This window comes from Andrena cerasifolii, chromosome 16 (assembly GCF_050908995.1).
Source record: "Andrena cerasifolii isolate SP2316 chromosome 16, iyAndCera1_principal, whole genome shotgun sequence".
In the NCBI taxonomy this organism is placed as follows: Eukaryota; Metazoa; Arthropoda; class Insecta; order Hymenoptera; family Andrenidae; genus Andrena; species Andrena cerasifolii.
This window is the reverse complement of record NC_135133.1, coordinates 8,286,447-8,310,967: the sequence shown is the minus strand read 5'-3', so window position 1 is coordinate 8,310,967 and position 24,521 is coordinate 8,286,447. Positions and strand designations below refer to the sequence as shown.

Genomic DNA, 24,521 nt, shown 5'->3' with positions numbered 1-24,521 from the left:
AGTAATGCAGGGGGTATCGATAAGAACCATGTAGGTTCCCACCCTGGAGGTTGACACTTTAGACGCAACCTGCTGAGTAGATTGGGTGGATAAAGGATAAGGGTGGCATAAGAGGCACACAGGGAAAAGAGAGATACATATTGTGGCTTTTGGGATTTTGGTGGATTCCATTCAGCTGGATTTAAAATGGTTTCGTGGAAGATCGAGTATGTGCTTGGAAGTGTACTTCAAATCCAAATTTACTAAGCAGTGGATCCTTACTTACAAGGGTGCATTGCCAACCGGAAAATTGAATATTCTGATTTTAATGAAATTTCGTATGAATGTAGAGCATAATGGACTATGCATGGAGAAAAAATAAAAATAAAACGTGATATCCTTAGGGGCTGATTTCACCCTTTCAGAGTGAATTTCCACAGAAAAAAAGACTTTGCTCCTTGCATACATAAATGAGGTATTCAGAAGAAAAATGGACTAAATAACCCAGATTGAAAAAAAATTAATCTTTCCTATTTTACATGATTAGTACAGTTTATTGAAATACATTATTGCTACTAACTCAATTTCGTAAAAAATGTGGGTTACTCCGTTTTTGTTCTGAATGGCTCAAATATGCTCAGAGTTCCATTAAAATCAGAATTTTCCGGGTGAGAATATGCCCTCGATAGTCAGTCACAGAGGTATTCATATCCGCACTGAATAATTCTTTTAACTACTCCATTCAGTCTTGCAAGTTTCTCTCCACCCCTTTGCACATGAATTTCACATAGCTCGACGTCTTCCCGCAATTACTCCTACATTCTCCCCTCTACTGCATTCCAAGATACACACACGTCCCACCCCAGTACCAACAAACCCCCATTTCACGGTCTACCGATCCTCCGACAGAACCTACCCCCTAAAATCCCATCGACAGCCTCCCCACTCCCGCGAGCAAACCACCATAAACCCTCTCCTTTAGACCAAACAATCCCGTATCGTATCTTATCTCGCCTTCCCTTGAAGCCGAAAAATCCAGCGCAAATTCATCCCCCGCGGTGCCGGTTACGCAGCCCGCCCCGCCTCGGGAAACAGGGAAAGCAGCCCGAGAGTGAGCGACCTGTAAATCAGCGATTTCGACGGGCGGACAGGGCGGGGTCGGAGCGTGCTGGGGCCGATCGAAAGCGTGGCCAGAATCGAGGCCGCGACGGGGAAAGCCATGGGCGAAGGTTAAGGGCTGCCGAGGGCGAGGGCGCACGCACCTATGTACGCGCGAAACGGCCCTGTTCGTTCACGCACGCGACGCGCGCCGTGAAAGTCACGTGGCACGCGACCGCCCGCCAATCAATATCGGCCGGCGACGCGGGGCGAGCGCGCTTCCTCTAAGGGTGGGGGACAGTAAACGGCGAGAGCAGGGCGAAGCCAGTGCGTTCGCGGCCGTCAACCACACCTTGTCGGGGACAGACTTGCTCCGCGAGGCCCTCCACGGGAGACACACACACTCACGCCATCCTGCCACCCCCGCCGGCCACCCCACCGAGACAATTCACTGTGCACGCTCGACGAGGCTCGCTGTCGCTTTCGCCGCGGCTTGCCTGTTGCGGGAAGTCTGATTCATCGGGGGGTAGCTGCGATCGAAGGTGCGACAGGAGGGAACAGGAGGAACGTCACGTTGCCCTACGTTCGATTGAAGAAGCTGACCTGCGTTTGCCACGGTTAGTGACTTGAATGGGGACGATCGTGTCCGGGGCACTGGAGTGTTCATAGTTTGGCTGGTTTCAGGGGTTGTAAAATTCCTGGATCCTTGGGTGAATGAACGGGTGGCTGGTGTTGGGGAGGAGGGAGGATTAAGCAGGGGTGGGTTTCGAAGTCCTTTGGAAGTAGTGACAGTGGGATTTTTTTAAATTAAAGAGACTTGAGTGTCGTGGTTTTGGAAGAATGAATATGTAGTGGATATTTAAATTTATGTTTCTCCGTCTCTGGGTGGTGTTCTTATTGGACCGTTGGTGATTCAGAACCTCCTCCTATGTCGTAAAATCGTGGCTAACTGTAGTGGTAGTTTCTACATATCTTGGGGGCGTAGGAGGCAATCCAAAGAGGGTGGTTTTGAATCTCCAATCAGGTGCTTAAGCTAAGAGATAATCTTGCGATCCCTCTATATGAAAATCGAAGTCCTCGGATATCTTTGTTCCAGGGTAACCAGCGGTATATCTCTTATCTCCATCGCAACTTGTAATAATTTTATAATTACTTCTCAGTTAAACGACTCCTCAGTTCTAACTACCAGGGCCACAGCAAACTTTAAGAAAAGCAGCAAATCGCTTAAATACCGTTTCTCCGGGAAACAAATTGAACGCCTGCAATGTTTACGGCGACCCACAGTCTTGAAAGGGTCTAGGAACATTCAAAGCTACTTTCTCATAGACGCTCGATAGTCGGAGGCTGGTCTCTTTGTGGCTCCCTGCAGACGTGGCTTTCCACGTCGGGGATTTTTCAGAGGACTGCTCGACTTTCTCTGAAGGGTGGGTGGGGGTGGTGGGCGCTTAATGGTGGTCGAGTGTTTTCGAGGAGCGTGTAGGTGAAAGTCGAGAGGTGCGTGCCAGCGCGGCAGCGTGCAACTTCTCTCTCGGGGATATCGAGCGATCGAGGCGACGTGAATATTTTAGATCGCCTCCTTTTTGATGCCCAACGCGCGAAACGTGCTCGCCGGTTTATCTACGGCTGCCAGACACCGCGAGGCGAGGTGGTGTCACGCCGGTTGCAATATTAAACGGGGCCGCGTGATGCTGTTTCGCTCGAGAGGGCGATAGCACGCCGGGATTATTTGAAATTCTCCACCCTGGGACGCGTGACAGCCGTATTCCGCAGACTCGTATACACCTCTAACGTAAAGGTGTCTTCTTTGCGCCATATATCTTTCCTTCTCGTACTTTTACCGCCGTTCCTTTTTGAAGCAAAACCACTCACCCTGATTCTCAAGCCTCGAAGTTCTTGAAACGTACGTTTCGTAAATATCGAAGGGTTGGAAGAAGTTTTTCGAATTTCTGGATAATGGTACACTTTTGCCGGGTAAGCATAGGGGAAACGGCCCCAACACCAATTTTAGTATCTATGTATACCAATTAATCCTCTTTGCCTAGAAAACCACTGAGAGAAATTTCAGATCTCTACACCCTCTCGTTAATCTTCAGTAATTGTTCAGAAAAATATGGTAAAGTTTAGGGTTATTATCCCCATGTCACCCTAACGAGAGTGGGTAGACATCTGAAAAATTTCTCAGTGGTTTTTTAGGCGAAAATAATTATTTGGTCTATGTACATAAATACCAAACTTGGCGCTGGGGCCGTTTTCCCGATACTTACCCGGCTAGACCCTTCAGTAACAAGTAGTACAGCACACTTATTAATTCCTGTACCCAATGCGGTTCCATTTCATCTCCCGCGCAATGATTTAACACGCCAATCACCGAACGCAAAATTGTTGCGCACAGAGCGTTATTTATCACGTTGCAAATTATCCGAAAATTCCCTGTGGGAGGCCACGAAGCTCGCGAAACGCGTGATATCCCGAGGAGCGTTCTGCCGTTTTGAGCCTGCCGCCTGGAAATCGGTAACTTTCCAAACCGTGTCACTTGTTGAACAGCCAACAGAAGCTGGAACGCGGAGGTTGAAAAGCTCCCATTATTCGCCGTCGGTTTCACCGCGATTCAACGCCACGAGAGGCTCGTTCTCGATGACGTAGCTGAGGACTCGGTGGCGAGGAGGCTCGTAGACACAGCACGACGGGAGTCTGGCGTCGAAGCGTGTGGTAAACGACGCTTTCGGAGCGGATTCAGTGAGTCATGCGCCGCGTCGAGCGTCGCCTTTATTTCCGAGCGAGCATCCCCATCGACGCGAGCAACTCGAGCACGGGATGGTTAGAACGAGACGGTGAAATTCGATTTCGCCCACGCGACTGATCACACGCCGCCGCCAGACCGGAAACCGCTTCGACGCGAAACGGATTCGAAACGAACGGCAGCCCCTTAATCGACGTTCGCACCGAAAAGGAGACTGTGCTTTCGCGCCAGGGGACGTTTTTCGGGAACGATATTTGTGGACGAAAGTATAATGTAATAATTGTTACTGTGCTTAGAGGAGATTGGGGGTTCAAGGGGAGGATTAAGATTTTTGTATGTTTTACTCGAGATTCGAATATTATTCGGAGGATTATTTGGGGTGATTGCGTGCTTGTTGGTGGTGGAGGAAACTGGAGAAGGTGTAGGTAGATGTTCGAGGAGATTCTTTTCGTAGGGATGCGATTTGTAAGTGGCCTGCTGTTTTCTTTATTCGCAGACGGAAAGTTGACAAGAGGGACTAACGAAGATGGACGTAAAAGGGCGAGTTGCCCTGGTGACGGGCGCCGCTTCCGGTATCGGGAAATCGTGTGCCATAGAGCTAATGAATCAAGGCGCGAAGGTGAGTCAGATAAAAATAGTGAACTTCTTCGTTTGTATTATTTTCATTCGATAGTTCGTCGAAATAGCTGAGAAAAGGTACTTGTAGAAACAGTACCTCCTTTCTAACTTTTTCTCTTAACCCTTCGTGGTCACGCGGGGTATACTGCACTCCAGAATGTCTTTGCCAATACTTCTGCGAATTTTTAGACCTCGATAATAAAATTTAAAAATTTGGCGAATTTTAAAAAGAAAACAATCACTTTTATCCGCAACTATTTTTCCAAATACAAATTTCAATGTATCAAAATGTACATTTCTAGAAGAAGACTATTAGAGCATGATTGTATGAGTATTGAGAACGTACAATTATCGCTCCAAAGTTAAGAGATTCGAAAATGAGAAAATGATAACTTGAGTAACTATTTTTTAAAACGACGATGGAGTGCAGTGAACCCCGTGTGACCCATTTGTGATTATAAGGTGGGACCACGCAGGGTTAATTCTGATAATGATAACAAATCGAAAGAAATATAATGGGAAGAGAAGATCCCACACTAATTTTAATTGTAAGAAAAAATATTCCTCCTAAGAAAGAAAAGAATTGAGAGCAGTGAAATGTTTGTAATTGTGTATTAATATTAAGGAAAGTATGACCGCCACAAACTTGCCCCGTAACACGCAGGATTAATATAGGATTATGGAGAGCACGAGGAGCTATAGTTATACTTAGCGAATCCTCCTTAAGGATACAACCTTGACTTACATCGCTCCATAAATGCTTCAACGCCTCGTGCTCGGAATTAGCTCACCTATATTTAGATCGCTCCCCATCGAAGAAGAAGCTTTATCGCAGTTTCTCGCCGATTCGCGCAGAAGAAAAATTGCATGATAATACCACTGATTGGCCTACTTATCACGCATTACGGGCAACGTGATAAAAATAATTTTACGCGAACAACGAAGGACTTCTCATGAATTGCTGAAGCATTCGGAGCGTTATCGTGCAAACTAATGACGCATTAAAAGTTTCAAACTGATAACAGCGTGCTTCGTGCAACTTTCTGGAAAAGTTGAATAAGTTGCGAGGGAAGTGATAATCCACGAGATACACTGTAACTAAATAGCACTTTGTTATTCATATTTTTTAAAGTTTCTTTGAGAATAAACGTGTTCTGTTTTACGGTAGAATTGCCGTCGAAAATAAAAAGAGCGAGGGAACGTTTAATTAATCGAGCTGAAGTCGAGGGCACTGAACCTTGACGATACGCTTGGCCGCTCACGAAGTAGAAATTTTAAATTGTTTGTCCGAGTAGAATACGTGAAATGTGTTTCTTCGTTATCAAAATGTATGCGCAGTGATTTTAATGCGCATTGTAGGATTAAGCTGCAAGATTTTCCACGATATTGAAAACATCACAGTTTACAGGCTCGAAATTAATATACAGTAACGTATTACATTGTTATTTATAGGTGTCTGTATGTGACATCAATGCAGAAGAAGGCGAGAAGCTGGTGGAAACTTTATGCACAGAGTACGGGAAGGATCGTGTAATCTTTTGCCCGTGTGACGTTACAGATTATTCGCAATTCGAGGGTACGAATGCTTAACGTGATTATTAAAAGTATAATCATAAAATTGAAAGTCAACGAATGCTTGCTTTTATCTTAATCCACGATTATCGTGGTTAATTGACTTGCTTTGAACTTGCAGAATCGTTTCAAACGACAATCGCTACGTTCGGTCACATCGATATTGTTGTTAACAATGCTGGGATCATGAACGATCGGTTTTGGGAACTGGAGGTCGACATCAACGTCGTAAGTTTGGAGATTTAATAATTCCATTCAGGCGTGTGAAAATTTTCACACGCCACTTATTTAATACAAAACTTACGGTCTATAAGTATTTTAAAGAATATTAGATACCACTGTTAAATGTATGGTGTTAACCAACCGATAGTCAATACTCTAGGGGGTGATTATACAAGCGAAATAAAGCTGAAGATGAAAGTCAATTTTCTCGTAAACGAAGCCTTTACTGCAATTTCGTCATTCTTGATTTTCGTCTTATTTTCACCTATTTTCGATTGTACATAATCACCCCCTAGAGTATTGAGTATTAGTAGGCTAACACCCTGTATATGTAGAAATATACAATTTGTATTTGAAAGTAATCGCCACAGAAATGAGAGCACTTCGACATTCCACTCTATAAAAGAAGGACTTTATTAAAATAATAATTTCAGAACGGCGTGATCCGTGGAACTTTACTTGCTCAGCGATATATGGGTACAGACAGGGGTGGCAGCGGTGGAATAGTGGTTAACATTGGAAGCAATGTCAGCATCAATCCCTATGCCAGTGTCCCAATTTATTCCGCCACTAAAGCGGCCATCGTTAACTTCACCAGAGCGTTTGGAGTAAGCATGCACTGATCAAGATTTCATTAGAAAAAAGGCTCTAAAAGTGCATACGAAAATGTCCACTTCTCTAGCACAATAGCCAGTACTCACATACGATAGTTTCGCGAGATTAACGAAATAAGTCTCTTCAGTAGAAGCATTCATTTCACACTGTGTATTGTTCTCTTCAGCATCAGTACCACGTGGATTCAACCGGTGTGAAGGTGGTGGCACTGTGCCCAAGCGCGACGGACAGTAAATTGTTACGGGATGTCAGCAAACAGCTGCTCTGGGCACGATACGAAGACGCCTGGCGTCGCGACGTGGCCAGCTCCGTTCCACAAAGGTAACAGTGGCGTTTGAAAATCGAGGCTGCTAGCAAATTTCCAATCAAAAATATTGCATTCAATTTTCCTCGAGCTTTACTGAAAACCTTTTCGAAAAATTAGCACGCTTATACAAAGGCGCACTTAGGATTTAATCTGGGGAGGGGGGAGCCGAGTGGAACTTTTACAAATATTTTTAATGCAAATTCAATAAAATTAAGTGATTACGAAAATTTCTTTAAAGAACAAAGTCCAGTTCTCTTTTCTTTTTGAAAATTTCATTAAAGAATAAAATCCAGTTTTCTTTTCTTTTTACAAAGCCCCTTTTCGGGGGGTGTCAGAACCCCTTCGTCTCCCTCTGGGTGCGCCACTGCAGTTATATCTATTTGCACGAGTCGACGATCTCCAACGAGATGAAATTAGTTTCCCTAATTTCTCCCATTATTACCATTCGATGAATTTATCGTTCCAGGGCGGAGCACGTGGCGAAGGCGTTGATCCACATCCTGAACACCGGCAAAAGCGGAAGCGTCTGGATGGTCGAGAAGGATCAACCCCCCCACGAGATCGCTTTCCCGAAAAATTAAAGCCCATTCACCACGATTCACGGTGGTGGTTCCTCCCTCGCTTGAACACGAATAACTATGCCGTACCGTAACGAGATTATACGCAGCCCGCTCCGTTTTCGGGGCAGAGTGAACGCCGTTGATTGCAGCAGTGTGAAACGTAGCCTGAAGAAGCATCCGACTCCGCACCAAAGATTACGGGAGAGAAATTTTTGTACACCGGCGAGGAACACTTTTCTTGTACATTGCTGCGCGTACGAGTACACTTAAGGGGTTCATCGAAAGCCACGAGGGGCGGGCTTAAGCCGCGATCCCACGTGCGCGGAACACTCGAGGTGCGCCTTTGGTGCGCCCTACCTTTGGAAACGGTACTTTCTGAGTGCCTCGAGTGCTCATTGGGTGCACTGGGTCTGTAGGAATGCGGCTTGGAACGCGTTCTGTGTTGCACATTTTGCAAGTAGGATCGCGGCTTAAGCCCCTTTCAGATGGACACTAGCGTTAATCCTGACGAACCAACAAGGTCTTTAAATTCCCCATGGAGTCTGCTTCAGTCGGTACCGTTTCTCGTCCAGATGCTATTTTCCTTCGAGAGTGGATTCAGTAGGGGTGAGAAAGGCAACTCCTGGCGAGCAGAGGCACAAATGGACGGCGGGGCGATAAAAGTTTGCAATCGAAAAGCTAGTGCTATGATTAAGGGTTAAGTAATTGTTCGACGAGGATCGAAACTCGTAGTAGAAAGCGTTAAGGGGAAGAACGTGTACCTAAAGCTCTCGACTTTTAATAACTGCCGTGGTTTTCACGCGAGACTTAAGATTTTCCAGATCGAAGGATTGATACCTTTTCCTTACAGGTTTGTACGTGTCCTCCCAATTATCTGTCAAATCTCTGTACAAAATCTCGCGATATATTTACCATTCTTTTACGATCTCGCATCAACGTTTGCCATGTTTTGTAATAATCTTCCTCCGCTGTCAGAGCAAGGGAAGTTAACCACTGACAAACATCAACCAATAATTCCTGCGATAACGATCAACTTTCCCTGCTCTGTTAGCAGAAAATCAGGGTTTTATCCAGATGACAAAATGATTGAAAATATGTTTACCATTTTCTTTCAGAATGCACGTCAAATCGCCTGCGCACACGATATTCTTAAAAAACATGGCCACAGTATTTCTCCCTCACGAATTGAAATTTTTCTACCTTTACAATAATGAATATACAAAGCAACAACATCGCCGTTTATAAAAATCCAAAGTGAAAAAGTCACAAATGCGCGAAGCACGCTTCCGTGCTTTTAAATCCACCCACTACGCGTTCTTATCCATCAAGTCAATGGAAGAAGGAACGAAGAACAGAGTAAAACGATTCTATTTCGTCGATAGTAACCTACAATTGTATCAAAGGGAGGATGGTAACTACGGTCGGGGCAAAATCGACTAGGTATCCAAGCGTCGCTGTGGTTGATTCTGTTTCGACCGGAGTGATAGATTTGTCCAAGACCACAGTATAATCGTGCTCGTAATTTTTTATACGAACTTTTAAAAGGGGCGACCAATGTGTGAGGAAGAATAAACGTAGGTTTAGATATACGGAATCGAGGCCTAAGCTCGGTGTCTTCGACGCACAAATCACAATTATTATACATTTTAATCGTCCATTACCTCGATCGAGGACCATGGCCCCTCGTCGCGTCTGCGTACCTCTTAGGACTTGTTCCCTCGTTAAAGAACGAGCATGGATTTTTTCCATAGAAACGGAGGAAGCAACGAGGATCCACCGGTGCTCAGAATCGAGGGGCAATCGCACACTCGAATATTAACATTGCGTACTCTTAATCGACGGATCGGTCGATAGCTAGTGGAAATTGTTGGTTTTGTTATGATTTGCGAGGAATGTATGTTGCAAGCCTAGCCAATAAAGTGCATAGCTTTTTAAAAAAAAAAAAAATAAAGGGGGAAAAGTATCTTGGACGACTTTGAAAAGTTGGCTCATCGCTTTGTCGACTGACAGGAAAACAAAAGTCAACATGTGACCTCGAGGTGGCACACGTTTTTACAGTTTAATCGATTAATTAATCCTCTCGTTGAAAATCTCGAAATTCTGGTTTGGTATTGCGTATTTAATTTCTGCTCGATTATTCGTCGAAGAGTGTTGACAAAGCAGTTATAGAGTTTACTATAAAAACTGTTTCCAGCAACATGTTGTCACGATACGTAACCTCGATCGTCTCCAACCTTCTTAGAAGTCCAAGGTAAGCCACTCGAACGTGATACTTTCTCTTGAAGTAATCATAGCCGAACGCTTCTTAGACTTCCTTTCAAACCATACGATTTTTTCCCTCAGTTTCCCTACGATTAACCGCTCTGAATTACATTTTCCCCTCAGCAGTCTGTGGAAAATCGAACCGCGACGGTTTCACGGGACGAGCTTGATGCATCAGAAAAAAAAGAGGAACGCGCGCTCGTTTTTGAAAAAGAAAGAGCCTGAAGGGCCGAAGATAATAAAGCCTGGCAATTGGTAAATTTTTATTGCAAAAGTGCTTAAAGGTCGAATCATATTTTCGGGCTGAAAACATGGCAAAGTTGAGGAATTTTTTTTTAAGAAACTAGCATTTCGATTCATCTGTAACTCGACCCATGCTTTTATGCATCTTTGATGAAGTTGCTGTTTTTTTTTTATTAATTTTTAACAAATGTTTTCTTTTATTCTGGTTTGTTTCAGATTTGATTTTTTCGTGCGTAACTCCTATATTTATTATTAAAAATGAATAAGAAAAAATCTGCAACTTCTTCAAAGACGCATAAAAAGATGGTCCAAATTTCAGATGAATCGGAACGCTAGTTTCTTAAAAAAAAAATCCCAAATTTTACAATGCTTTTAGACCCAAAAATAGGGTTCCCCCTTAATAATTGTCCAGAGACTGCTGTGATGATTTTAATAGCTTTTTTTATATGAAATTGTAGTGCCGGTTCGCCCAAATCAATTCTCGAGCCTTCGTGCAAAATCGCCGTAATTATTGGCGGTTCTGATGGTTTCGGTTTCGCGGCTGCCGATCATCTTTTGTGTAAAGGAGCACGAGTTAGTACTCTTCCGATACGAAGCCTCAGATTCTTCTTCGTGTACCGTGTGAATGTATATGTTTACTTTAATTCGAATTCCATAATATTTACACCTGAAGCAGGACAATGGTAAGTCATGTTTATGTATGGAGTAGATCTCCCAAACGTACGAATTCTCTCATACATATTCGATGTTGAAGGAAGACCTACTCTACAGGAGAGATGAGCAAAATTTTTATTAAAATAAAAATTATGAATAACGAATGAAAGTTAATAAAATTATTCGTCACGTGTCGAATAAAGTTCACTTTTTTTTATTCTAGGGCGTTTCAACTTCTACGTTGAATAAGATTTTCAACTTTAACTTTAACTGTAACTTCAACTTTAACTTTTACCTTAACTTTAATTTTAACTGTAAATTTAATTTTCACTTTAACTTTATTTAAAATAAAAATAAACAAATATGACAAAGTTCATAACGCACAAAATGAAACTTGTGGGGAAAGTTTGTCGTGTGAAGCTTGAATGAAAAGATATTGAATGTGAACAGAAACTAAGACGATTTTAATTAGTGCGTGGTCTAGAATCGATTTTTCTGAATGATTCAGAACATCGTGATAGTGGACAGTGATACCGAGCAAGGACAAACGGCAGCGCGAAGGCTCTGTGATTCTTATGGATGGGATCGTGTGCAGTTTCTCGAGTGTGACGTGAAGAATGTCCGCCAGTTCGAAGGTTAATATCAGCGAAGCATCTGAATTTCGATAAGATGAATTTTCTGAATTCAGTGCTGAGTCCTTTTGTTAATCATTTTCGTAGCCACTTTGAGACAAGCTGTCTGCAAGCACAAGGAGATACACATTCTCTTCAATGATTTAGATAAGGAATCGTTTTCTACGAATTGCAATAAGTCAGAAAAGAAGGAGGTACGTGATAACAGTGCAGCTTTTAATTGCGTTTCGTAAGTGTAAGAATTACGAAAAGGTGCAAGAAATTTTGAAAAGTATTCAATTGAAGCTCAACTTGCAAAATCTGACAGCATCGAATCCTTGAAATTTCGTATAAGAATTTTGGGAAGATTAGAGATAGCAGCTTATACAATTTAAATCCGAAGTAATCTAAAATCTAAAGAGATTTAAATTTCAACGAAGAAATTACAGAATAACGCAGCAAGAGCGATTCAAATCGGGCTAAACATTATGGGGAAGAACCACGGTGGTCCTGGTGGCATAATAGTGAACTGTGCAAGCATTTTTGGATTCATGGGTTGGCCCCTGGACCCATTCCCTATTTACTGTAAAAAAGAGCCGGCTATAGAAATCACAATGGATTTCGCGGTATTTCGAATTAGACGTACGATTATTATTCTAACACTCACTTCGTATCCCCTCACCTATATATTCCTTTTGTATTAAAGAAGGAGTATAAAGTAGAAGAAACTGGTGTGCGTTTAGTGGCCCTTTGCCCGGCAAATAAACAGTTCTCTGACATAGGGTTACCTGATTTTCCAGACCCCCTTCCCAAAGAGTGTGCCAAGGAGTTGCCACCTTGTACACCAACTACGTACGTGAAATTTTATCGATCAAATTTTCATAATCGTCTAAGAAAGAATTCTTCAAACTTAGTACTTTAAATAATTAGTGACTACAAGTTTGCCATTTTAAAGAACAGAATTTAAGAGAAACACTTGCACCCACTATGTGTTATTTACATAAGTACACAAGAAGAGTTATTAACAAAGTGATCCACCGCAGCATACACGCTCCTTAGGCCAAAAGGAATCGAAAAGTCCTTTACCACTTCGCAATCAAAGTCTTCGTTCTCGAGATACAACCATCAGAATCTTTCGCAGCTCGAATTCCAGCGCGCGGCATTTAGACAGTAGAACTTCGGAAGTTACCATTTATATCTCGAAAACGAAGCTTCAGATCGCAAACTTGCAAAGGACATTACCGATTTCTTTTAGCACGAAGAATTCGCGTGCGCCGACTTGCCAGAAAAATTTTAATTATTTTATACAATGCGTGCCAGTTTAATTTTCGATGCGTTATAGAAAATATCAAGTAGGATCAGCTTTGACCTACGTAATGGCATGGGCACGCAGCGGAAGCACGTGGCTAGTGGAACCAGCGACCAGTGTTCACGAGATCCCTCGATTGATTCACTTCCCTTCGAAGCAGGGCGAGAAAGTCGATCCTAAAGTCTATGAAACACAAGTAAAAGCAATTCTATGTGAACTTTATAAGTTTATAGTCTCTGTGCGTGCAACGTGAATCTGTAAGGTGAAAGATACTGTGGCAATTTTAGCCCTGTACAGTGAAACTGGAACCACCATGTGCCAAAGTTACTGATGCATGTCCATCGGAGAAGAAGCCAAGCTGCGACACGGACCCCCCAAAGAAGAAGTGAGAAAGGGGCTGACAAAGAGTAAGCTGATTGTTTAGAGGATTTATTTTAATTCCACTGCACCCAACTTTGTGTAGAATCTGGGAACAGCATCCTTTTACTTTTAGTCATCATATGATTGGTATGTGAGAATATCTTATCCTGTTCAGAATTGTTCTCGCTTTTCGAGGCATACTCTCATCTATTCCCATAAAAACGGTTACACTGATAATTATTTCAAGACGCTAATCGCGAGTTGAATTTACTTTGTTCCCACGCGTGAAAGACCGGAGTGATTCAACACGATTACAGTGCCACTATGTCAACTTATGATAAGTTGATTATAGTGCCACTGATTCTTTAGACTTTCTTCTTCAAAATCGCCCCTGTTTTTCGTGCGACGATTTTTCTGTGCGCGATGAAACGTTATCAGTTCGACAAACAATTTGAGAAGTACCTGCATGACTTCGCGTTCCATTTGCAAACCTGTTACGTTAATTACCCCCAGTTAATTACCCCCCTCCCGGTTTGCATTAGCACCATATAAAGAATGCAAATACCAGACATGATTGGTATGTAATAAATTTAAATTCCAACAAATTACGAACGCATTAAATTCACGCGTTAGTCTGCCGCAAGATATGCCGAGGAAGATTGTCGAACTCTCAATAGATTATTCCAAACCCCTTAGAATAATAGGACTGTTTGGTGATCACTTTCAGGTAACCACCATAAACATAGGAAACCGGTTGATTTCGATGTTTACCCAGGCAGCTATTGCAACAAGACAAGCCATTTATTTACTTGCACCTGCACGTCACAATCTTATCACCCTGATCTTATCTCGCTTTCATTAAAACAGCGCCCCGTCGACGTTCCGGAATTCAGAATTAGAGCGATACGAGCAATCTGATGCTTGATTAAAATAATAAGAAGAACTCTTTATTGCACCGGTGGACATGAATAATAATAATAAGATAAAGAATTCTCGAAAATAGAGATAAAGAAAAAAAACAAATACTTGTAAGAAAACAAGAAAGAAAAAATGGTCGAGAAAGAAATTATATAACATATAATTTCGTAGAAGTAGAGTGCAAAAGATCGAGGCCAAGCTGCTAGCTGTCATGAAGCTATCTAATACTAATAGTGTAGGCGAAAAATAGGCGTAGAGAGTAAAAAAACGTAGTCGCGAGTAAGGACTAAAGCCGTATGCGTGAGTTTGAAAGAGTAGAAGAAAGAATCAATTACTATTGTTGTAAGTAATCACCCTGCTAGTTTGAAAGATGAGACGGTGGATGTGGAGCGAATTTTAGATGAAAGGGAATTGTAGTAGAAGGTGAAACAATAAGAAAAGAGGCCGTCAAAATTTAGTGAACCGGCAGGAAGATCCTAAATAGTCGCGTCGGGTCTCTACCTACATGTAAACCTCAATGTACATATTCGTGTGCGTAAATACGGTGGTACACCAGTGGACAACAATTTGTCACCCCCGCGACAGTTACTACTATAAATATCTTCTTTGAAAACACCTCTGTCCGTAATCTTGCAAGGCTAAGCCAAGTAGTCATAGCATTGGAAATTTTCCTGTGATAACAAATTTTAAATTTACCCATACTTTCATACAGTCTACGTGCACGGAGATACAGGATGCTAATTCTGGAAGTAATCTGTAGTTCGACAATACGCTACCAGAATAAATTGCATGCAATCGCATTGGACTAACGGTTACATCGACGTCCGCGACACAATTAACATTCCACGAGTGGCACTCGCTGCGCGAGCTTGGTTCCATTCCAAGCGACTCCCTGATTGTCCATATTTTCGTTTTTTTTTTTTCCAAACGAAGGTGGGGATGTCGCACCTCATCCAAGAAAGTGTTCCTTGACCCTACCACGCACTGCCACTTATCACGCTACCTGCTGCGTCCTCTAATTAGGCGCAGCCTTAATTCCATTCGCGGTTCGACAGTGATCTCATGTGTCTGCCCCGTATCGGCCTGTCGCGAGTAGACGAGCCCGACAATCGACAGCTAGTAATCTGTAAAAGTCTCGGTAAGCCGCTGCAGAAGGAACGATGGACGTGAAGGATAAAACTGCGGCCATCACTGGCGGAGCCAGTGGTATCGGTTACAGCTGCGTTGAGCAACTGTTACATCACAATGCCAAGGTAAACTTCGTCGGTCTACCTGTGAGAGACTCAACTCTCGATAGAACCAAGAATCTTATCGAGGTTAAGCGTTAGATACATAAATTCATATCTATTTGAATAATTGTTCTAATTCGTAACACATATTTGCATTGCGGGACGTTTGAGTAACGCGGTGTCTGTCCTTCTTATTTTCGTGTTATATCATAATATTTATCTCTCGTGCTGGTATGTTCCTTTGTACGTAGGTGCGCCCTAGTATTGAGAAAGTAAAAGTAAATCGTTTTTAAAATGTTGCCTAAGTATGTACAAATATAGGCATAAAGTTTTCAATTAATATAATTTAAGGGTTTCTCTTTAAAAAAATCCCAAATATCGCGCTCATTTTCAGGCCGTCAAAGTAGGGAGGTCCCTTAAGGTAGTGTGTAGCATTTAGAATACAGTTTGTTAGAATGAAAGGACTTGTTGTTTAGAATCTAGTTTCTCACTCTACTATTTTTCTCTTTTTTGTTTTCTTATATGTATTTGTTAATTTTTGTATCTTATTGTATCAACAAAGAATTATTATTATTAATTGGTTATATAACACGTTGCACGTCCTGTCCTAGTCCGTTGCCATCTTGGACCTGCCCAGTTCTAAGGGTGAGGACGCCGTTGCGCAGCTGAGGAGTCAATTCGGCAAAGGTCGCGTGCACCTTTTCGCCTGCGATGTGACGAGTCAGGAGCAAGTGGAATGTAAGTCGGGAAGTCTTAATGATTGCTTCAGTATGACAGAATGGGAGCTGTAATACGAATATAATTTGAACAGCGAGCTTCAAGAAGGTCGTCGAGACCCTAGGAGGCTTGGACATTTTGATCAACTCCGCGGGGTGCCTGGACAATGTCATGTGGGAGCGTATGATCGACATAAATGTTGTGAGTAAAATTTCGTAATTGAAGAGTTCTTTTAAAAAACACTGTAACTACCAAAAATCAAATTCTACGCTATAGTATTACCATTGGCACGTGCCACATTTCTTGATAAAAAAATACTTTTTTTAATTTTGGCACTTACAGTGTTTTCAGCAAGCACTCTTCAATTTTATAATATATCTTTAGCACTCGAAGTTTCATTCTCATAACATTCCAAAATGCTTCTTTAGCTTCGTACCCTGATCCCCGGGAAGGTTTAAATTAAAATACCTCTCACTGATTAATTTTCATCTCGCTTAGGCGGGGCTCGTTCGAACAACACTTCTAGGCATCGACATAATGGGCAAACACAATGGTGGTTGTGGCGGTACGATAGTGAACATCGCGTCCATCGCTGGTGTTACACCCGCAACAGAATTTCCGATCTACTGTGCGACGAAGTACGCTGTTGTTGGTTTAACCGCCAGCTTACAAGTAAGAGAATCCACTGAGAATTTCGGGTAATTTCGAAACTCGAAAATACAATTTCAACTCGCAGGGCTCCTACGACAGAACTGGCGTTCGTATGTTGCTAATGTGCCCCGGCCTGACCAGAACCCCGTTAGCCGATAACATGATGGAAATGTCATTTTTGAGCTTCTTCGATCACAACAAACTCATGGCCGATATGAAAACCTGGCCGGACCAACCGTAAGTACCTCGCTGAACGCTATGAACTAGCTTTTTATTAATTTTAGTAGACTATAACGGTGAATGACACCTTTCTACAGTGAATTGCAAATAAACTCGACCCGTTTCTTTCGACTCTGCTCAACCTTTTCTGTAGACTTATTTCTGGTGTTAAAATGAATCGTTGTAAGTAATTTTAATCAATTGCGTTTCTAGACCGGAAGATGTGGCCAAGGCGATGGTGAAATTGATCGAGAAGGGCAAAAACGGCGCAGCTTGCATTGTTGCAGCAAACGAACCACTCTGTGTCATCGATATACCCACGTACCAGGATCTTGTGAAGCATGAGCTGTAAGAATGTGTATAAATTCTTCCACTCGGGCATATTACGTCAGTTTCCCCATTTCTGTGCTGCCTGAAGGACTAATAACTATTCTATGGCAGTGGTGCACTGCTGGCATCCTTACTGCCGAGATAATTACCTGCCTCCTTCGACTCACACGCGAGTGATAAGACTTTGAATACTGCAAAGAATTACTAGTGCGGCTACCAATTAAAGTTAAATTAAAGTTTCCCAGGAAAATCATTTTCAATGCGCCTACAAACGAGTATAGAAATAAAACACGTCTACAGAGTATAACATTTTTCAACTCCCACAAACTTCCCCCAAAATCCGCAACGACAGAAAACAAAGAAAATCAGATATACAAAAAAAAAGATTTTTGCGTTTCGTCCTCAGGCCTGCTAGTAGGACTCATCAGTAAGGCTTTCCCTAGCAAGCCCTGCCTCAGACGCGGGAATTAGGAGAACACACAGAGGACGGGTTGGAAGGATGTATATCGTAGGATGCCCAACTTCTCTCGATGACGGTTGATTTTCCCCAGGGATCGGCGAACTGGATTTGATTTGCTCCGCTCATACAAGTGCTCTCGGTCGAGCCCGTTGTCGACGCAGTTGCAGGCGATGCGAGTCGATATCAACAGTCGTGTGGTTGTAAAGGTCGCGGCGTCGTTAGCCCCATAACGCGTGTCGGCCTTTGTCCATCCCATTTCCTCTACTACTTCTCAATTAACTTCGTCGCAGGAGGTGCCGATCCCTTCTCGATCCAGGAGCGAGCGAAGCGCGCTCGAGAGCCTTTGTGGGGGTTGGTGCTCTGCACATTCTGCTGCTGGGGGGGATCCGATCCATCCGTCTGTCAGTGGACCGCTCTCCACCGCGTATCGAGTCGTATGTATGCTGCTAGTCCTCAGGCATGAGCCACGAATTGATGATGCCGCAGCAGCGGCCGTGTAATCCCACACCATTCTCCGGTCGGCGATCTCTGGTTGTTCGGTGACCCTGTTTGACGAAACAAAGAGATCCGCAGTTGGAGATACACCACTCTGGTGTGTCGGGCCATCCTAAGGATGAGGCTACGATCCTGGGCGTACGATGACATCCTTGTCTCCGTCATCGGTTGGTGGTGTGTGTTGTGTTGTTGTCTTCTTTTTCTTCTTCTCTCCTTTGTCCTCCTGGCTCCTGAAGCTGGGAGATCGCTGCTGGTTTGGTTTTAGGCGGCGGTGTCGTGTTCCTTGTGAGAGTTGTTTGTGTTGTTGTTGTTGTTGGATGTTGATTTCTTCTCTCCCTCCTCCCCCCTTTCGCCTTCCTCCCTCTGTCGTCCAGGTGCTGCGCCCCGGCTGCTGGTTGTTTATAGTCCCCCTCGAGTGACTGTAAGAGCGTAAATTTGGATGGTACAGGAGAAAGAGGAATGGGGATTTATTGGGGGGCCGCGTTTCGTCCTAGGTCTGGCTAGGTCGGACTCGTCAGTAAGGCGTTCCTAGCAGACCCTGCCTCAGACGCGGGGACAAGAATAGGTACAGCGGAGGAAGTATATATACGAACGAGCAGCGCCGCGAGGACTTGCGAGAACAGGATCATCTGGGCGGTCCTCTGGCGGTGGTTTCTGAAGGTGGCCTGGTACTTAAGATGACCTATATACAAGGATTTCTTTCCCTGTTTCAATTGTTGTGATGATTGAAAGTAATCATCTAATTACTCGATTCTTTCTCTTATATAGGTTGTTTATAAATACGTGGGACAATATTTCAGGGGTGGTTCTACTCATAAAGATAATAAAAAAAAGATGATACACACATATGTCCGATAATGCTTAGTTTTGCAGTTATAAGCAATTTTATATTCCATAAAGTACCGGCCCAAAACGTCTATTAAAGGGCAACCGGCAGACTGACGCGTTCGTCAGCTGGCCTAATCTATATACTATTATATAAAATTGAAGTTGCATACTTGAAACGCGTAATCTCAATAGATTTTAACTCTACTCACAAGTGTGTTACGTAACTCTGTTCGTCTTGGCAAGAAGAAGGTTTAAACGTCTTTGATATTTTAAATAATCTATCTATATATATGAAATCCAAATCACGACTCATTTACGATTTTTATGGAACCAGTGATCCTATGACCATGAAAGGTGGGTAGATTCCTCTTAGCCCCTAGGTGCTCGCTAAGAAATCTACGCTACTTCAATCGACAACCGATTTTTTTTGAATTTTTATTACAGGCTCGCAAAAAAAAGTTTAAAAAACGACTTTTACTATTTTCTTACTATTCCAAGCAATTGCATTTTTTTTTTCAAAACGACAAAACACGTCGTTCAGCAAACTAATCCTTCTAGCTTCTCAAAAAAAAAACTCATGTCGTTTGGACCAATTCTAAAAAAGTTATGCGATTTTGAATGTTGTAAACTTTCTTTCGTCCGCAACTGTACGTTTTAGTGAGAGATACTGAAATGAAATAGAAGGAGATTTACTGAATGTAGGATAAAACAAATTCTTAGTGACAACTCCATGAACAGCTGGAGGAAATATGTGCCCAGAAAACACTTCAGTCACACTGACAAAATTAACATCGGGAGCAAAAGGAAGCCAGCTGTGATTCACAGAAGATAACAGATGATAGATTCACAGAGACCTTATCTACAACCTACGAACTCCACAACCTTATGAAATTTTTACTTGCACACCATAGTGCTGTACCAGTGGCTATTAACCGTTCCACGAAGTTTATCTCGACAAAAAGCAGGCGTCCCATACACGCCGGGAAGCTGAATCATTCGCTCGATTTTCCAATGAGCGTGCAGCGAGACGCGCTAGGGTAACTCAATAAATCTACAGGAATAAACAGCATCCTAGACAGTTCCCTAGGCTGCGGCCAATTTTTCCGCGGATCGGCGTAAATTCGATCCTGTTTACCGGCGGACCGGTGGTCACGTTACCCACCCAGCTAGCCGCGAGACATTCAATCCCGTACGATTGATTCTCGTTTTCTCGAGTTTCATCGATCCAGCCAGCGCCTTCGCGGCTGGATATATTCTATTTGCAACCGTGCTATTCGCGAGATCGCCGCGGAGCACCGTGAACCTGCGTTCGATCTTGTGGACGAACAACGGGCCCTTTTTCCTCCACCGATCGAGCATGAACGTCGAGGGCAAAGTGGCGCTGGTCACGGGCGGGGCGAACGGGATCGGCTTGTGCACCGCTCGAGAACTCCTTCGAAACGGGGCGAAGGTAATCCTTTCCGGAGGATTTTTGTGAACGCTGGTGCGGATAGTAGGACCAGGGTGTTGCTTTTTGATTTCTAGGCGGCAGCTCTGCTAGACTTGGACCATTGCGGTGGCGAGAACGTCGCTGCCGGTCTGAACAACGAGTTTGGAAAAGAACGCGCCGTTTTTGTAGCCTGCGACGTCTCCAAGCCTGAGGAGTTGAAAGGTAGTTGCAATTCTTCTGCATTATTAAAAAAAAAACAACGAACTTCTGTCTGTGAAACCTAAATGGCCCCGTACGCGTTGAAGTAGATGCGCGTTCAGTTCTCAGGCACACTAAATATTTAATAAAGCATCATGCCCGCACTATTCGATCGTGTCAAAGTAATAATATTCGAAACGAAATTTAAAGATTTTATCAAAGAGAATAGTAATTAATTGTCACGTCGATACCAGCTGATACCGATTTAGGAATTGATACCGATACTTGAAACAGATCTCGATACAGATCTCCACGAGTATGGCGCCATTTACGCGGGACTTATTAAAAAAAATACTGCTTTGCATTCTACGAAACCGGCGAGGATTGTTTTAACGAATTACGTGAAAAGTGAAGGAGTAAAAGTATGAACTTAAAGAGACTCACGGCTTACGTGTCTTCTATCGGTTTTAATAGCTCGCTTGTGGCAGGATCTGTGATATTAATATTTGTGGGCGAACGTTGCGTCTGTTTGCCAGAGTCGTTCAAGAAAGTTCTGGACACGTACGAGGCTGTGGATATTGTGGTAAACATCGCGGGCATCATGGACGACGCGGATTGGGAGATTATGGTTGACATAAATTACGTAAGTGGTCCAACATATTTACACCCTGTCGAAAGCGTTGCATAATACTGCGTCACCGGCAGTCTCGCAACCATAGCTGGAGAAAACAATCTTCTTATCACGCGCTTATTTTTTCTTCTTCTCTTCGCGGAATGGTATCTTCTAAAATGCCCTAGCGAGCCTCAAATTCTAACTGTTCCCCTTGAATTGTATGTAGAAAGGGGTAGTTCACGGTACAATGTTGGGGCTGCAGCACATGGGGAAGTACAAGGGTGGAAATGGCGGGACTATCGTCAACATGTCATCGGTGGCCGGCCTCGAGGGAATCCCCATAGCGCCGATCTACGGCGGGACACAGTACGCGATCGTTGGATTCACCCAGTCGTTGAAGGTGAGAAAGTGGCTGAAGTTCACGAACCGCTGGGTCCATATTGATACGTGGAAGGATCAGGCGAGTAGGTAGTCGATAAGAGGAACTATCAAGTGTTTGCTGCGTGACGTGCAGAAACGATTACTTTCGACGGGATTAACTGATGATAATGAGCGATTAATAGTTAATTATAATTCTATATAATAGATAAGCACTTTGTACTGTATTCGAGCGAGCGGTGTATCGATGTTTGTGCAATAGAGATTTGTGTGGGAATGCAAAGAGTTCGAAGGTTCCCAAACTGGAGGAAGAAATATTAAGTTCTTATCACCTGTGGTTTCTTTTTATTGTTTCGTCGCTTAAATTCGATAAATGGCACAGCTACCGAGGTTAGCAATGCCGCGCGAGGATGATTAAAGTAAGTATTATTCCACACGTAGATAACTGAGCCCCTGATAATATGAATCACGTACTACGTGCCAGTCAAATTTACTTTTTTCGGTGATACATTCTAAACAGATTGCATCATAAGGATCAGAAATGTGGAGATAACTCTATTTTCTCGATTTCGTAACTGATATCGCGTCTTCGAGTTCAACTCAAAGTCTGCTTTCCAATAATTTGATGCCTATCTATTGCGATATAATTGGCCTCTTTAAATGGAATCTGCTCCATGGTCTTCGTAGACGAGGTCAGATTTTCAGATTTGGCGCCTCTAAGTAGTCTGGCAAGCGTCTTCCGCGTTTCCTGTGAAATATCATCAAATACTTTAATTCAAGGGTACCCTCTCATGAAATCACTCCAAAGTAGGTCATTTTCAGGATTTTATTTAAAAGAAAGCGAACGCCATAGTGTTAAAAATCTCTTTAGGCTGCATTTGTACATCACTGAAGATGATAAATTTTTTTTTGTTGCATATTTTGTATAATACTGCTGTCTGTTGGTGGCTGTAACTGCCCTGGCGATAGAAAACAAATTGCGGAATTTATAACGCCTTGGAGAACTATCTGAAATCAGCAAATCAGGAAAATTCTTAATGTTTATAAGATTCTGCATGGGATCATCTACGATCAAAAGTTTTCAACTAGTCTTCTTCTTTTTATAAACAATTCCGTGCGAAAAAGTATTCGTTGTTTTTAAGTTTGTAGTTCAAGGGTCTGGCAAAACATGAGATTACACCACTTTATTCTGACCATTGCATAGATGATTCCATGAACAATCTTATAAACTTTAAGAAAATATTCTTGGTATGTTGATCTAAAAAAAAAAATTATTATCTTCAATGATGTACAAATACAGCCTAAAAAGATTTTCAACACTATGACGTTTAATTTCGTTTAAATAAAATCCTAAAAATTCCTATTTTTGGAGTGATTTGATGGGAGGGCACCCTTAAAGTAGTCGAGAAAATTTTAAAATGAATTCAAAATGACGCTTCACGTATAAGTTATTGCTGACCTGCTACGTGAAAATAAAGTGAATTGTTCTTAAAGTGGTGCCAAGCCTCTGGGTTTAAAGATCGCCCTTCACTTTCGGTGTTAGAGAAAATAGATAGACACTTTATTTTTCAGCCTATATCTATGCTATTATTGTCGATGAGAAAATAAAAAGTTGCAGGCTTATTTGGTAGGTACCTTTCGCAACGTCTTTCGTCCAAAATTTGCCGCCCATTTAATCTGTATACAAATCCACCCCTGCTCGTGGAAGTTATTAATTAATGAATTCCACAGCACTATTACGACAAAACTGGCATACGTATGTTAACCATATGCCCTGGTCTCACCGACACTGCAATGGCTGCCAGATTTATGTCCAGCAAGGAGCACGCTATGGACCTGCTCGACGATGAAACTGCAGCTATTGCGATGGCCAGCATGCAGAAGCAACCGTAAGTAAAAGAATTTCCAAATCAATCACACTTGTAATCGTCAACTTAACGGCTTCTACTTTCTTCGACACTCGATAGATAAAAATCGAAAATGGACTAGTTACTATAATTCAATAGCTTAGAAATTTCACTCCGGTAAAAACACTGTTGCACAATTCTTTAAATATTTGACTTCTATTTGGCTTCGAGAAAAAATCCAAATCTGAGGTAAACTGTTATTAAGAACTAAATATAATTACTTTGTTCTCCAATCATTTATTTAGGAATTGGTAATAAAAGTCTCTAGAGATGAAATTTTTCTAAGTTTCTAAATCATAGTAGCATTGATAATTCGTCATTAGTTGAAATTGCACTTGCCCAAAGTGTCTTATTAATTAAATGTTTGTTAACAGCCCAGAACACGTGGCGAGCGCCATCCTCGAATTAATAGAGAAGGGGAACAACGGCGCAATTTTCGTCAGCGAGAACGATCAGCCCCCATATGCCATCGAATTTCCTAGTTACGCCACCTTGAAGGTCCCAATTTAAGGATATCATAAACTGACTAAAAATCAATTTTTTATTTTCAATTAAACGAGTCCCCTTATTCAACTCGATATTTACGTGCACCCTGCCACCTTTAATATCCTCTTTGAGTTGGCAAGAACTTTAACCACCCCTCCGTCATCTCCGGAAAAGAGAAGTTCTATAAGATATTGCAGCTAAGGAGAGCAAGTTAAACTTGATTTACAACAGGAGTTTTAAGTCTATCTAAGTATAATTTGTCCAATTAATGCTTGGCAAGAATTAATAGATAATAGGTAATGTATAATACTTAATGGAAAAAGCGACTATTGATATTATCAAGGAAGAATAATAAATCTCTAAACCCAATGTACAGATTCGATTCTATACTTTCTCCTTTCTTCAGAATTTTTATCGAAATGTTGTCTCCGAAATGTTCACTATCTTATCGTTTTAAAAAAGAACTGAGAGAAGTTACTCATCTGCGTATCGTTGTAACAAACACAAGAACAC

General features: G+C 42.4%; 4 protein-coding genes across 7 annotated transcripts; all 4 read left to right on the top strand.

Moving 5' to 3' along the window:
• The first annotated feature begins 1,394 nt into the window (after nucleotides 1–1,394).
• LOC143377513 (15-hydroxyprostaglandin dehydrogenase [NAD(+)]) lies at nucleotides 1,395–9,662 on the top strand. Of its 3 annotated transcripts, none has more exons than XM_076828816.1 (7): nucleotides 1,395–1,694; nucleotides 4,314–4,436; nucleotides 5,888–6,011; nucleotides 6,129–6,235; nucleotides 6,664–6,837; nucleotides 7,011–7,165; nucleotides 7,618–9,662. In XM_076828816.1, exons 2-7 carry the CDS (start codon nucleotides 4,344–4,346, stop codon nucleotides 7,730–7,732), a joined length of 768 nt encoding a protein of 255 aa, XP_076684931.1. In that variant the 5' UTR covers nucleotides 1,395–1,694; nucleotides 4,314–4,343; the 3' UTR covers nucleotides 7,733–9,662. The 3 variants fall into 3 exon arrangements, with proteins under 3 accessions (XP_076684931.1, XP_076684932.1, XP_076684933.1); XM_076828817.1 differs by lacking the exon at nucleotides 1,395–1,694 and adding an exon at nucleotides 2,608–2,872; XM_076828818.1 differs by lacking the exon at nucleotides 1,395–1,694 and adding an exon at nucleotides 4,132–4,150.
• Nucleotides 9,663–9,802: 140 nt separating this feature from the next.
• On the top strand, nucleotides 9,803–15,231 carry LOC143377938 (uncharacterized). Its single transcript, XM_076829746.1, has 10 exons — nucleotides 9,803–9,962; nucleotides 10,097–10,228; nucleotides 10,675–10,899; nucleotides 11,372–11,505; nucleotides 11,590–11,696; nucleotides 11,922–12,107; nucleotides 12,188–12,333; nucleotides 12,824–12,986; nucleotides 13,078–13,197; nucleotides 15,092–15,231. The coding sequence occupies exons 1-9, from the start codon at nucleotides 9,910–9,912 to the stop codon at nucleotides 13,177–13,179; spliced, it is 1,248 nt and encodes a 415-aa protein (XP_076685861.1). The 5' UTR covers nucleotides 9,803–9,909; the 3' UTR covers nucleotides 13,180–13,197; nucleotides 15,092–15,231.
• Nucleotides 14,905–17,286, top strand: LOC143377512 (15-hydroxyprostaglandin dehydrogenase [NAD(+)]-like). Its single transcript, XM_076828815.1, has 6 exons — nucleotides 14,905–15,321; nucleotides 15,909–16,035; nucleotides 16,109–16,215; nucleotides 16,513–16,686; nucleotides 16,751–16,902; nucleotides 17,098–17,286. The coding sequence occupies exons 1-6, from the start codon at nucleotides 15,229–15,231 to the stop codon at nucleotides 17,234–17,236; spliced, it is 792 nt and encodes a 263-aa protein (XP_076684930.1). The 5' UTR covers nucleotides 14,905–15,228; the 3' UTR covers nucleotides 17,237–17,286.
• A 2,938-nt stretch (nucleotides 17,287–20,224) lies between these two features.
• Nucleotides 20,225–24,377, top strand: LOC143377511 (15-hydroxyprostaglandin dehydrogenase [NAD(+)]). 2 transcript variants are annotated; one of them, XM_076828813.1, is made up of 6 exons: nucleotides 20,245–20,447; nucleotides 20,522–20,648; nucleotides 21,161–21,267; nucleotides 21,464–21,637; nucleotides 23,347–23,504; nucleotides 23,897–24,377. In XM_076828813.1, exons 1-6 carry the CDS (start codon nucleotides 20,355–20,357, stop codon nucleotides 24,030–24,032), a joined length of 795 nt encoding a protein of 264 aa, XP_076684928.1. In that variant the 5' UTR covers nucleotides 20,245–20,354; the 3' UTR covers nucleotides 24,033–24,377. The 2 variants fall into 2 exon arrangements, with proteins under 2 accessions (XP_076684929.1, XP_076684928.1); XM_076828814.1 differs by lacking the exons at nucleotides 23,347–23,504; nucleotides 23,897–24,377 and adding an exon at nucleotides 21,824–21,946 and having other exon boundaries at nucleotides 20,225–20,447; nucleotides 21,464–21,701.
• Nucleotides 24,378–24,521: the final 144 nt, after the last annotated feature.